The sequence below is a fragment of the Epinephelus lanceolatus genome, chromosome 21 (genome assembly GCF_041903045.1).
Source record: "Epinephelus lanceolatus isolate andai-2023 chromosome 21, ASM4190304v1, whole genome shotgun sequence".
In the NCBI taxonomy this organism is placed as follows: Eukaryota; Metazoa; Chordata; class Actinopteri; order Perciformes; family Serranidae; genus Epinephelus; species Epinephelus lanceolatus.
This window is the reverse complement of record NC_135754.1, coordinates 9,584,115-9,595,441: the sequence shown is the minus strand read 5'-3', so window position 1 is coordinate 9,595,441 and position 11,327 is coordinate 9,584,115. Positions and strand designations below refer to the sequence as shown.

Below are 11,327 nucleotides of genomic sequence, written 5' to 3'. Positions count from 1 at the left end.
AAGACAGGAGGAAGTAGTAGAAAAGGGTCAGCACGGAACTATGGGACATGGAGTCCAATCATTACCTCACGAATTACCGTGCAGATGAAATATTTACGATATTAGATCATTCACTGACATTGTATGACAGCGCTACATAAATTTGTTTTTTTTTTCACTTTCTTTATTGTACACAAATTCATTCAAATTCAAATTCAAATTCTGTTTTCAGAAAAACAGATACATTGAAAACAATAAATAAATAAAAAAATTAAAAGACAAAAACCAACAAAAAAATAGACGGCATAATAATTAAATGTTCATTTTATAATGCCAGAGTTTGTTTTATGCATCATATTAAGAAATAATAATAAATTAAAGGTCTTAATAGATTTTTGTTCTTGGAAAGTCAGTTTGGTTTCTGACCATTTTTCTTAAGAAATTTTCAAAACCAACCAAAAAAACCCACATACTGTCGCCAATCTCAATTTGACCAAAATATAGGAAACATCAACATTTGTCTTCATTTTTTTAAGGAAATTGGCAACATTAATCTAAAACATTCTGGTGTATGTACAGTTGAACAAATATATATAAGAAATACTTATCCATATTCAGCTTGAATCTTTTCAACACAAGCTTTACAGGTTAAATTCTATGTATCATCTTCAAAGATAATTCGTTAAATATCAAAGAGATATTAAAATAGTTTTATATATCATAAATCTTCCATGCTTCTCACACTGTGTATCATTAAATAAAGAAGAACAAAAACACATAGAAGTGACAGAAACACAAGTTATTGTGTTTTTATTATATTTGTTTGAGCACGTCTCTTTTAATACAGGCTTATTAGTTTCAACAATACACATATTTTCCACACAGTCTTCAAAATTAACAGGTCATAGACATATAAAGACACTTTCTGGTATAGCATCGAAAACAATGGCACACACTTTTGGATTTACAGGTCTTTTGGATTCATCCAGAAAGTCTTTGTAGGTCACCAGATAACCATTTTTATTAAGAAATTGTCCAATTGTCAGTATTCTATTATTGAACCATGTGTGACGGAGGATAGTCTTATTTTTATATCGGATGTCTTTAGGATACTTTAACATTGTTGTTTCTTTTTCTTATTTGTTGCATCTGCCTTGACATCAGCTTTGAAGGTGAACCAATGAGCGTGTCGTATTTCACAAGAATGACGTCACGATAAAGTATATATACTCGGCCTCAACCCCCTCTTCCGACACACACCGTTTTTCATTTTCCGCGGTCACCAACGGAAGACTATCACTGACGGCTCCTGCCTTGACCCAACCGACGTCCTAAAGGTAAATATCACTGCCTTGCTGTTTAACGTTAGGCAATATACGTGAAATCGATTCCCATAATTTACTATGTATTCACGGATCGAGTTTCCGTTTACAGTCATTGTTTGACAAACAGGCTAACATGGCGGCTTGCTAACGTTAGCATTAGCTAAAAATAGAACAATGGAGTCTCTTACGGTTTCTGGTTCAACGTCACCGGTTAACATTAGGTCTTTTAAGTGAAACTAGACCCTAGCGATCACATTGGCTTAGTTGGAATTAACCAAAAATATTAATGTTGGCTAAAAATTGCTGTTAGCTAAGCTAATAATGTAATGTAATGTAATGTAAGCTAATGTCGCCTGATCAGGATCGAGGCAATGTCGACTGGGGGTGAAATGAGAAACTGTGAAAATGGCGAAGTCGAAAAGGAAAGACTGAGTGGCTGGGCTGAGACTGTTTTGACGCCGTTGTTGTTGGTCGCTGTGGGACCATAAACTTTTGAAATTGTTGTTTTTATTAGCATAGCACAGCACTGATTGTATCAACGTCAATTAAACTTGCCTGATAACAACTTGTAGTCTGTTTTTAATATACATTTTTAGGCCTTGTTTGGTAGTCGGGTCTAGCGTTGATGGAGCGTAGCGTTACCGGAGCGAACCAGACGCCTCCCAGTGGTTGGAACCTGGGGGGAGGGGCGCTGCTTTAGCTTATATGCTAGCTGTATTAGCTTGTACGCTAGTCTGGGTTAGCACGTTAGCTTGGTAAATAAAACCAGGTCTGTATGATTTGGCACTACCACGTTAAGTAGCGAAACTCGTTCTTAGGCAGTTAATACAACTCGTTGTTGTCCTGTTTGTAGCAAGATGGCCCGTACCAAGCAGACTGCCCGTAAATCTACTGGAGGAAAGGCGCCAAGGAAGCAGCTCGCCACCAAGGCAGCCAGGAAGAGCGCTCCGTCCACGGGAGGAGTGAAGAAGCCCCATCGTTACAGGTGAAGTATTTGATTTTTACACTATGCCTTATAGTCCTTAATCTAACCTATACCTTGATACAACCAGTCATTCAGTTTTGAATAATGGCACTAAAATTGTTTTTGATTAGGCCTGGAACCGTGGCTCTGAGGGAGATCCGTCGTTATCAAAAGTCCACTGAGCTGCTCATCCGCAAGCTGCCCTTCCAGCGTCTGGTCAGAGAAATTGCACAGGATTTCAAGACTGACCTGCGTTTCCAGAGTGCTGCCATTGGCGCTCTTCAGGTAAATACCACATGGAATTAGTCCCAGTGAAGTCTTGAGTACCAGTGGGACAAATAAAGGGTATTTGGTTTGCCTCTAAAGTCTTTTTTTGTTTTCTTAACAGGAGGCCAGTGAGGCTTACCTGGTGGGTCTGTTTGAAGACACCAACTTGTGCGCCATCCACGCCAAACGTGTCACCATCATGCCCAAAGACATCCAGCTGGCTCGCAGGATAAGGGGAGAGAGGGCCTAAGCAGCTGGCGGCAGCAATGTCAAGACAAATGATCCTATTTATCGTACTTAACCATTTTTGTGGACTTTTTATTTCTTGGGTATTTTTTTTTTAATTCTTTTGAATTTTTGTATTTTAGACTGGGACAATGCCATCAATCATTCCACAAGCCTGAGTACACCTAGGATAGTATGGAATGTTGTGCAGTAGGTTTATCTACTTTTTATTTTATCATGGGTCATTACATGTGTCAGCCATAATACCACCTTAAGTTGTGGGTATCAGACTCCCTCTGGGAATGGAGTTGTCTTTTGAAGCGAGGATGCATTCTTCACATCTTCCGCAGGGGTCCAGGGTCTCATCACTCATCTACCACTTCTCACAAATATGCCAGCATGTCTTGCTCAGCTGATCTCACTGCAGTGTCAGGGTATTATCTGCTACAGTTGATGCTCTGCACTCAATGACTGGGAGCATGGCAGACCCCTCCCATATTTTTCTGGACTGCTTTTTACGTGTTTTTCGACATAAAATCTTGGCAGCTACATTTAATACTATTTATGAAAATGTTGTCACATGTCTTTCTATTAAAGGTCTTTATGAGTAGAATGCTTTGTGTTGTGTAGTTGTATTCAGTCAGTAATACAGTGTTTACATGATCTTTAAACACAGTTGACATTTTATTTACAAATGAACAGTTGGCCACTGGGTTGTCATACAAACCATTCAGTATGCTTGAAACCAGTAGCTGCAAGAAGAACACATGGGTTTTAAAATTATTATATAGTTATCATAAAATTATGAAATGCACACTAACTGCTATGCCTCACCAATACGGCAGACAACCTCTTCACACTCCTTGATGCTGCTGGCTCTTAGTGCCACACAGCAGAAGCCTGTTGACTCAGGGGTTTCTGGGGAGTCTCTGTGAACAGAGCCAATCACATGCTTAGATAACATATGGGTCCAGCCAATGACAACCGATATAATGGTCTGGGTATTGCATCATGTCTCTATGGAGGCAAGTGTGGAAAACACTTGCATATATAGTGTATGCTTTTCTTCTTTTTAAATCACTTGCATAGTAGGTTTAGTAGGTAAATTTAATACTTACGCCACACAGAATGCAAATACTGTGTAGTCTGGTTGACCATATCTTCCTACACATGAAATCTCTGGATAGTGATGCTCAAACAGCTCCTGGTGAAAACATTTCAAAAGAATGTAAATGCTGCCAGAAAAACACGAGCAAAGAGGTACATAAACACTAATTTTGACAGATATCATATGGTGTTACTCACCTGTTTACTGTTTCTATCTGTGCATGTCAAATGCGTCTCCTTCATATCTAAGAGCACTTCCTGCGAGACAAAACACACTGAGTGCATGTTGATGTTGACAAACACCTTGCAGAGATGACAGAGACCAACGTGCCCCGAGGCAGTAGAGCAGTGTCATTACCTTGCTAGGCAGGTTTTTCTGCAATACTTCTTTAATGCCCTGCTGTAACACCTCCTTGCCCCCAAACTAAAAGAGGATAAGACAAGTTATCAGTACTAACAGAGTAAAGACTAAGTCCCTGTTTACACCTGCTACTTACATGCATCTTGGTCTGATCACAGGTGGACAGCTACATGTGTGAATGAGCCCAATGTGTCCTCGGTGGATTTTGAGACGCACATCATTATGAATCCCACTATTTTTTTTATGTCTATCCTGCTGTGCTGTGATTGGCTAGTACTAGCCCTAACTATGATCTCCATGCACTAACCGCTGCAAGTGAGCTGTAAGCCAATCACAGCACAGTCTCACTACTTTCCACCTACAAAAAATGACAACAGGAAAAAACCATGCCAACTTCACTTATCTCCGTAACTCATATCAATTGGCAGTTCTACCTCAGTGATTGTTGTTGTACGTGTCACGTCAGTGTGATTGGTCGATAAAAAGGGACTTATTTATACATTCACGTTGTAAGAAACTGTTTCGATTCTGCCTGCATGCCAAGGCCTTTGCAAACTACTTCTTGTTTTTCTTCTTCTAACTCCTGGCATTGCAGGCGCAGTAAGTGCAGTGCTGCCTCCTGCCAGTTAAAAACAACACATTTGGTCTTTGCAAACATAAATGGTGTATGTTTTATTTTCATATACAGCAAGAATGTGAGATCTGATCACAAGTGGCCACTTGTGATGCATATGGAGATGCATTGTAATGCTAGGTTTGAACAGATTTAGAGCTGTCCACCCTGATCAATTCACCGAGACACATGGTAATACCAGGTGTAAACAGGGCTTAACGCATATATACACAAAGACTGAACGCATATTAAATATTAAACAATAGTAATTATTTACCGTTCCAATGCTTGCTTTTCCCAAATACTGCACAATGTACACAATCCTGTGGAAGAGAGGTGTGTCAGTGTTTTAATGTCAAGGGCACACTTAACAAAATGTGCCTGAAATCATCATTGAGAATTCGGTAACCAACTTGCCTTCCCTCTTTGAGACACTGTGACGGAGAGTTTCTCTGGTCTTTGTTGGCTGACTGCTGGGAGGGAGCAGGACCAAGCTGCAGGGTGGGGTTCTCCGTCGTCAGGGCCCGCAGGAGCTTGATAATGGGCCGATACACTGTCCCATCCTGAGCCCTCCACCGCAGAACGCTGATGGACAGAGGGCAGCCCTTCAGACGAGACAGAACGACACCTGCCTGGGAAAAAAACAGAGAATGTACTGTAACTCTACGTACAACAACTTTTACGATTTGTCCAGTAGTATGCGTGAACATTGTTTTGAGAGCGGCAGGTTTTTCAAAGTGATGAAAATGCTTAAAGGGTTTGTCAAGGGCGTGTCTACCCTGTGTCTCATTGGTTCCATCACTGGGACAATACACACAGGACGTGTACATACTGGGGCGCTCACTAGCTCACCTGGTAGAGCAGGTGCCCCATGTGCAAAGGTTGTGGCCTTGCTGTGGTGGCAGTGGGCTCAATTCCCACCCACATCTCTCTGCAGCATGTCACCCCACTTGGATAACACTGCACGAGCTGTGTGAGAATATTTAAATGGATTTTTTAAAAATATAGTTTAGCTAGTGTTAAAGGCGGACCCACATGACTTCTTTTTATCAAAAATTTCTCAGTTTTTGGATTCTTTGTTCATCGGAGGCATGCAAGAATGACAAAGTTTTCTTTACAAATTCAGTCTAACACAGGGAGTAATTGATTTACAGATGGTAATTTGGGGGTGAAGTATTGCGTTGAATTCTATATTTTTGCCAGAAAACATAAGAATTTCACAACAGGTGATTTATTTCTTCTTGTTGATGTTTTCTTTCAGCATTGCACTCCTTCTAGTAAAATACATGGAATCATGTTCACCAGGTTAACAAAAGAGTCCTTCACACCCACAAAGGCGTTTTCAGTTTTTCTGACTGATTAGAGTTCTGCTCAGGTTGGGAGTGGCTGTGCTGGGAATTGCGCAATGTCACAGTGCAAATTACATGTAATAAAAAAAAATGATAAAGTGTAAGTTGTCCCACCCTAACTGGTGCCACAAAACCAACAGTAGATTCAGGGAGGTGTCTATCAAGCAGTCAGTACACACCAATAAAGTTCTGAGAAGAGGTCTAATCACGTCAGTTCATTGCGAGCACAGTCTTGTATTATCTGTGAGGGATCAAATGTGGGATGCTCAGATACCTGCATTATTCTATACAAAAATTAAAAAAAACCTAGGACAAACCTTGTCAAGACAGTTACATCCAGGTCTGTCCAGACTCATTTGTAGGACAGTAGACAATGCTTCAAACGTGGATGTTGCTGCAAAGAAGCTACAAATTCAAAAAGATGGATGCTTCACACACACATACATCTTCAACCAAGTAGCAAACATCTATACAATCGGCACAGTTTCAAGTTTCAGACACCAAAGATTAGAGTTACCATTTCTCTATCTGACCAAATGTCTCGCCTTATGTTCCTGAGTTATGGCGTTTTATAATGGTCAGCAAAGAGTTTCTGCAGAACATCGTAAACACAGTGAAGCTGACCTTTTGTCGTCGCTTAATCATTTTATCTTTTTAGAAATTAGTGTGAAATTTTGTCATAATTAGCATGTGAATTCTTGAGTTATGGCACCAAACATGTTTTGGGTGGTGACAGTGACCTTTAACCCATGACCATTAAAATCTAATCAGTTCAACCTCAAGTCCAAGTGGACGTTTGTGCCAAATTTGAAGACATTACCTCCATACGTTCCTGAGACATTGCATTCACGAGAATGGGATAGATGTGTGGTTACAGTGACCTTGACCTTTAACCACCAAAATCAGTTCATTATTGAGTCCAAGTTGACATTTGTGCCAAATTTTAAGAAACTGCCTCAAGGCATTCTTTAAGGACATTGCAAATGAGATGGACATGCAGATAGACAGACCGCATCCTCAAGTCCAAGTGGACATTTGTGCCAAATTTGAAGAAATTCCCTCCACGTGTTCCTGAGATATTGCATTCACGAGAATGAGACGGATCCGAGGTTACAGTGACCTTGACCTTTAACCACCAAAATCAGTTCATCGTTGAGTCCAAGTTGACATTTGTGCCAAATTTTCAGAAATTGGAATTCTTTAAGGAGATTGCAAATGGGATAGACATGCAGACAGACAGACGGACATTTCAAAAACATAATGCCTCCTGCCACAGCTCTCTATAACTGCATGTTTTAGGATACCTGTCCATTCTTGGAATTCCTCAGTGAGGTCCCATTGATCTCATCAATGATGTCACCAGGGCAGATAAACTTGTCGACATGAGCCTGACTACCAGGTGTCAGTTCGAGGACGAAGACACGCCCATGGAGATACCTGAGAGACAGGCAGAAGTGGGAGATGATGCAGTAGGTTGAACAGGTCCATTTATACTTGATGGAAAAGAGGTACGTTGTAGAGTGTAAGACACAAACCTCAACACCAACCCTACTTCCCGACAGGGCACTACTTCATATGTCTCACACACCTAGAAACATATACAGACAATTAACAGAGGGAGTCCAATTTCCATTATCTCACTGCAATGTGTCCTGCTTGTGAGATTTCTTTAATGGCTTTCCAGGGATCTTAAAGTTACCATGACCACCAAAACCATACTAACATTATGATGCTGTGAGTTACCAAACAATAATCACTGTTTTTTACCGGAAGGAGCCAACTCTCATCCAGAAAACTGCAATTCTGTGAAAGGAGACAAGAGGTGGTTAGTATGGAGCCATTTGAATTTAAAGTGGTTTGAAAGAACAGTTGACTAAATAAAGGTGTAGATAAAGGAGCTGAACTGACCTCCATGTTGAGTTTAAACTCCATGTGAGAGAGGACCAGTAGCAACGACATGAAAGGCTCTGGAAGAGAGAAAACAGTGTTGTTTATGTTTTACAATGAGTGCCAGTGGTGACAAGAGTTTCCTTGTCTTTGCTCAGTGTTTGGTGGAAACAATCTGATCAAGTAAAAAGCCTCACCCACAAATTCCTCATTCCTGAGGATTGACATTGTCGGACTGTACCACTGGAGGGAGGAGAAACAGTATGAACAAAAGCTGTTTTAGTCTATTAGTGAGACTCAGCAATGGACATATTTGGTGGACACTTTGCCCAGAGCACCTAACAGTGCCAGGAAAAGACATACACAAGCATAACCAGAAAAAGCATCATGTGTCATAGAGAATGAATTTGGTCCATGTATCCGACCTCAAGGATTCTGGGTGTGTGCAGCAGATGTGTGATGAACTGTGGTAACGTCTTGCGACTGAGGGCCAATCTGAGCAGGTAGCGGCCTCGGCCCTGAGCTGAGAGCAGCTTTTTGCAAACTCTGGTCTGCTCCACCACCAAGGACAGGGCGGACAGCCTACACACAAGCACATCAGCACAGAAAACAGGTATTAACAAGGGTTGAGAAAGTCAGGGGCTCACTGGGGGCTCAGCCCAAACCTAGAGAGGCTGCTATATGCACTGTTTTTTAAGGCATTTGAGATAATAGAATGCATCATTTGGGAGAAACATGATAGTTGCAGAATAAAAACTCATCTTGTAGAGCAGTGATACTCGACTTACGGCCCATGGGCCAGATGCAGGGTGGCCCACTGACCATTTTCTACTTCACAATGAAAAGAAATTAATTCACAATGGAATTTGTTGTGCTTTGAATATAAATAAGGTGTCAGAGAGCATGAAAAAGCATCAAAATCGAGCTTTTTTATTGAAAAAGCTGCCTTTGAAACCTGAGCAAATTGGTGTGGTTTTTTTTTTTTTTTTTTTTTTTCAAAAACACGGTAGTAGCAACTTGGTAAGAAATGTCCCACAAATTGCAAAAAAACAACAATACAAAACAAAAAATATATATCACTACAAATTATAACAATAATAATAATAGTTACAAAATAATAATAACTATCAAAATAAGTAGATTTGGAAAATATTTAGATTTAAAAAATAGGGAAAAAGAGAAAGTTATGGGAAAACAACACCAATTATAATATATTAATATATTTTAAAATTATGTTACAGTATTATAATTTTCTAGAATTCTCTCTTGGTTATTTCCTTGATTTCCTTGTTTGTCATTATTCTTTTTGATTTATTTTATTTGTTTATATTTATTTTATTCTTTAGTCTATTCATTGTATTTTTTAAATTTTATTCTTTGTCTAAATTTTCTTGTTTTCAATTTTTTCTTTTTACTAATTTCTTGCTGATTTTTTCTTTTTTTTGGGTCATTTTGTCTTTCATTGCTCAGTGCCTTCTTCCCATGTTTTTTGAAAGAAATAAAGCCATGCTCAGGTCATAAAGGGTTAAATATCCATCCCATAATAATCTGGGCTGCTCTAATTGCTAATCAAGGACCCCGACAATGCCGAGTAAATGTGGTTTTCGCCTCTGAATTGAATATGAGGCAGACAGAGGTTTCTGCGGGGAACAGCATAGATTTAGGGCTTTTGAGAAAACAGTTGGGGCCAGAGCCCCAGAGGCCACCTCCCTGCTCCGCGCCTGGAAACTGTGACATTTCCATTGGAGTAATAACTGTTATAGTGTAAAGTTATGAGTGTTGAAAATCCTATAATCTAAGCAAGGTGTTGTTACCTGCCGCAGGCATCTTGGTGGATAAGCTGTTCAAAACAGTGCCAGTAGTCTCTTTGTACCAGACTGAGAACTGGCTCTGGAGAGAGGACACACACTCAGTTCTTACTGCAAAAACCTATTTCACATGTAGTGCTTCAGATGATTTATTATTAACATATTCACAATACATCAAACTACGTACCCAAATATTGTGCTTGTATACCATTACAACCACTTGAAGCATAAACTGACATCCTGAAATACGTATGCCAGGTATACAATTTGCAATATAGCAACTCTCAGCACTATGTAGCCCAGGTTAAGATCATTACAAATACACAAATATGGTATTTTGCACATATAGGGATACTGACGTTGGAGCCCCTTCCTGAGGACCAGCTCAAGAAGCTCACAGCAGGAGGCGAGGTGAGGGTTGGAGTCTGACACCGTCTCTCCATGTGACTGCAGGTTCAGCACACACACTGGGAGGGACAAAAACACGCATTTCACTGTGGATCTGTTGTCGCTCCGCGTGACTGTGGCCAAAAATACACGTTTTTCATGCAATCTGCGTGCGTGATCATCAACATTTCACACATTAGCACCCTCACAGGAGGGGCTGTGCAGGAGACAAACCGACTGACGTATGCCCTGTTAAAAATATTTTGTGCATCGGAGGTAAAACTCAAATGATCAAGACAGTTATTTGTTTTGGTGCGCGCAAAGCTGGACTAATCGATCAGCTGTAATGAATCCAAAAACAGTACGTTTGCGTTATGTTTGCATGTATCCTTCCTTACCTTTGAGGGTGGCAAGCAGAGGGTCTTTTGGTGCCATGTCTGGGGACCAGCTGTGGTCGTTGCCAACAGATACATAAAATCTCCTGTCATTTACGCACAGCGACACGCGCTGTAATTACACTTCCGTGTAGGCTACCTTACATACCGAGGCACCTTCCCATCACTCAGAAGCCAGCACAGACACGAGACACGGAGGGTGGACAGCTGGATTTAACACCGTGTCATATAGTGTGTCTTTGGAACAGACGCATACAATGAAATGATCACCTGTCGGGGATACCGGTTACAAATGAATTATTATCCAGTGATACCTGGACCCAGGAGCTTATAGACGCTCTCTGTGCCTCGAAATGAAATACAGTAAGATATGACGTGTTTATTGGCTGTAGTGACATCTGCTGTTCTGCTTCCAACAATATAAACGGTCGTGGTGCCTTCAATGACACAGTGTGAGGTGAAGACTGAAACCTTACTTTCAAATTCGCGAGCTTTAATTTCCATTATTTTATTTTAGATTTTGAAAACAGGTAAACGAGAGCATTGCTTTGCTGCAGTGTGAGGCTTTTTAGGCCTACCTGTTTGAAATAACACAAGGGTTGTTGAATAGGTAGGCCTATTTAAAGAAAGGAAAAAAGTAGGCAAACACAGCTACATCTT

At 40.4% G+C, this 11,327-nt stretch overlaps 2 protein-coding genes across 2 annotated transcripts; one reads left to right on the top strand and one right to left on the bottom strand.

The window, feature by feature from the left end:
- Positions 1-1,162: 1,162 nt before the first annotated feature.
- Positions 1,163-3,373, top strand: LOC117247098 (histone H3.3A). The gene is made up of 4 exons (XM_033611306.2): positions 1,163-1,316; positions 2,158-2,289; positions 2,400-2,553; positions 2,657-3,373. The coding sequence occupies exons 2-4, from the start codon at positions 2,162-2,164 to the stop codon at positions 2,783-2,785; spliced, it is 411 nt and encodes a 136-aa protein (XP_033467197.1). The 5' UTR covers positions 1,163-1,316; positions 2,158-2,161; the 3' UTR covers positions 2,786-3,373.
- Positions 3,374-3,420: 47 nt separating this feature from the next.
- Positions 3,421-11,227, bottom strand: LOC117247097 (uncharacterized). The gene is made up of 16 exons (XM_033611305.2): positions 10,671-11,227; positions 10,245-10,352; positions 9,892-9,967; positions 8,503-8,659; positions 8,275-8,320; positions 8,099-8,157; positions 7,958-7,993; positions 7,726-7,778; positions 7,495-7,627; positions 5,259-5,473; positions 5,119-5,164; positions 4,226-4,291; positions 4,066-4,125; positions 3,879-3,964; positions 3,595-3,689; positions 3,421-3,512 (listed from the first exon to the last, which is right to left on the bottom strand). The coding sequence occupies exons 1-16, from the start codon at positions 10,705-10,707 to the stop codon at positions 3,478-3,480; spliced, it is 1,308 nt and encodes a 435-aa protein (XP_033467196.1). The 5' UTR covers positions 10,708-11,227; the 3' UTR covers positions 3,421-3,477.
- Between the last annotated feature and the right edge of the window lie 100 nt (positions 11,228-11,327).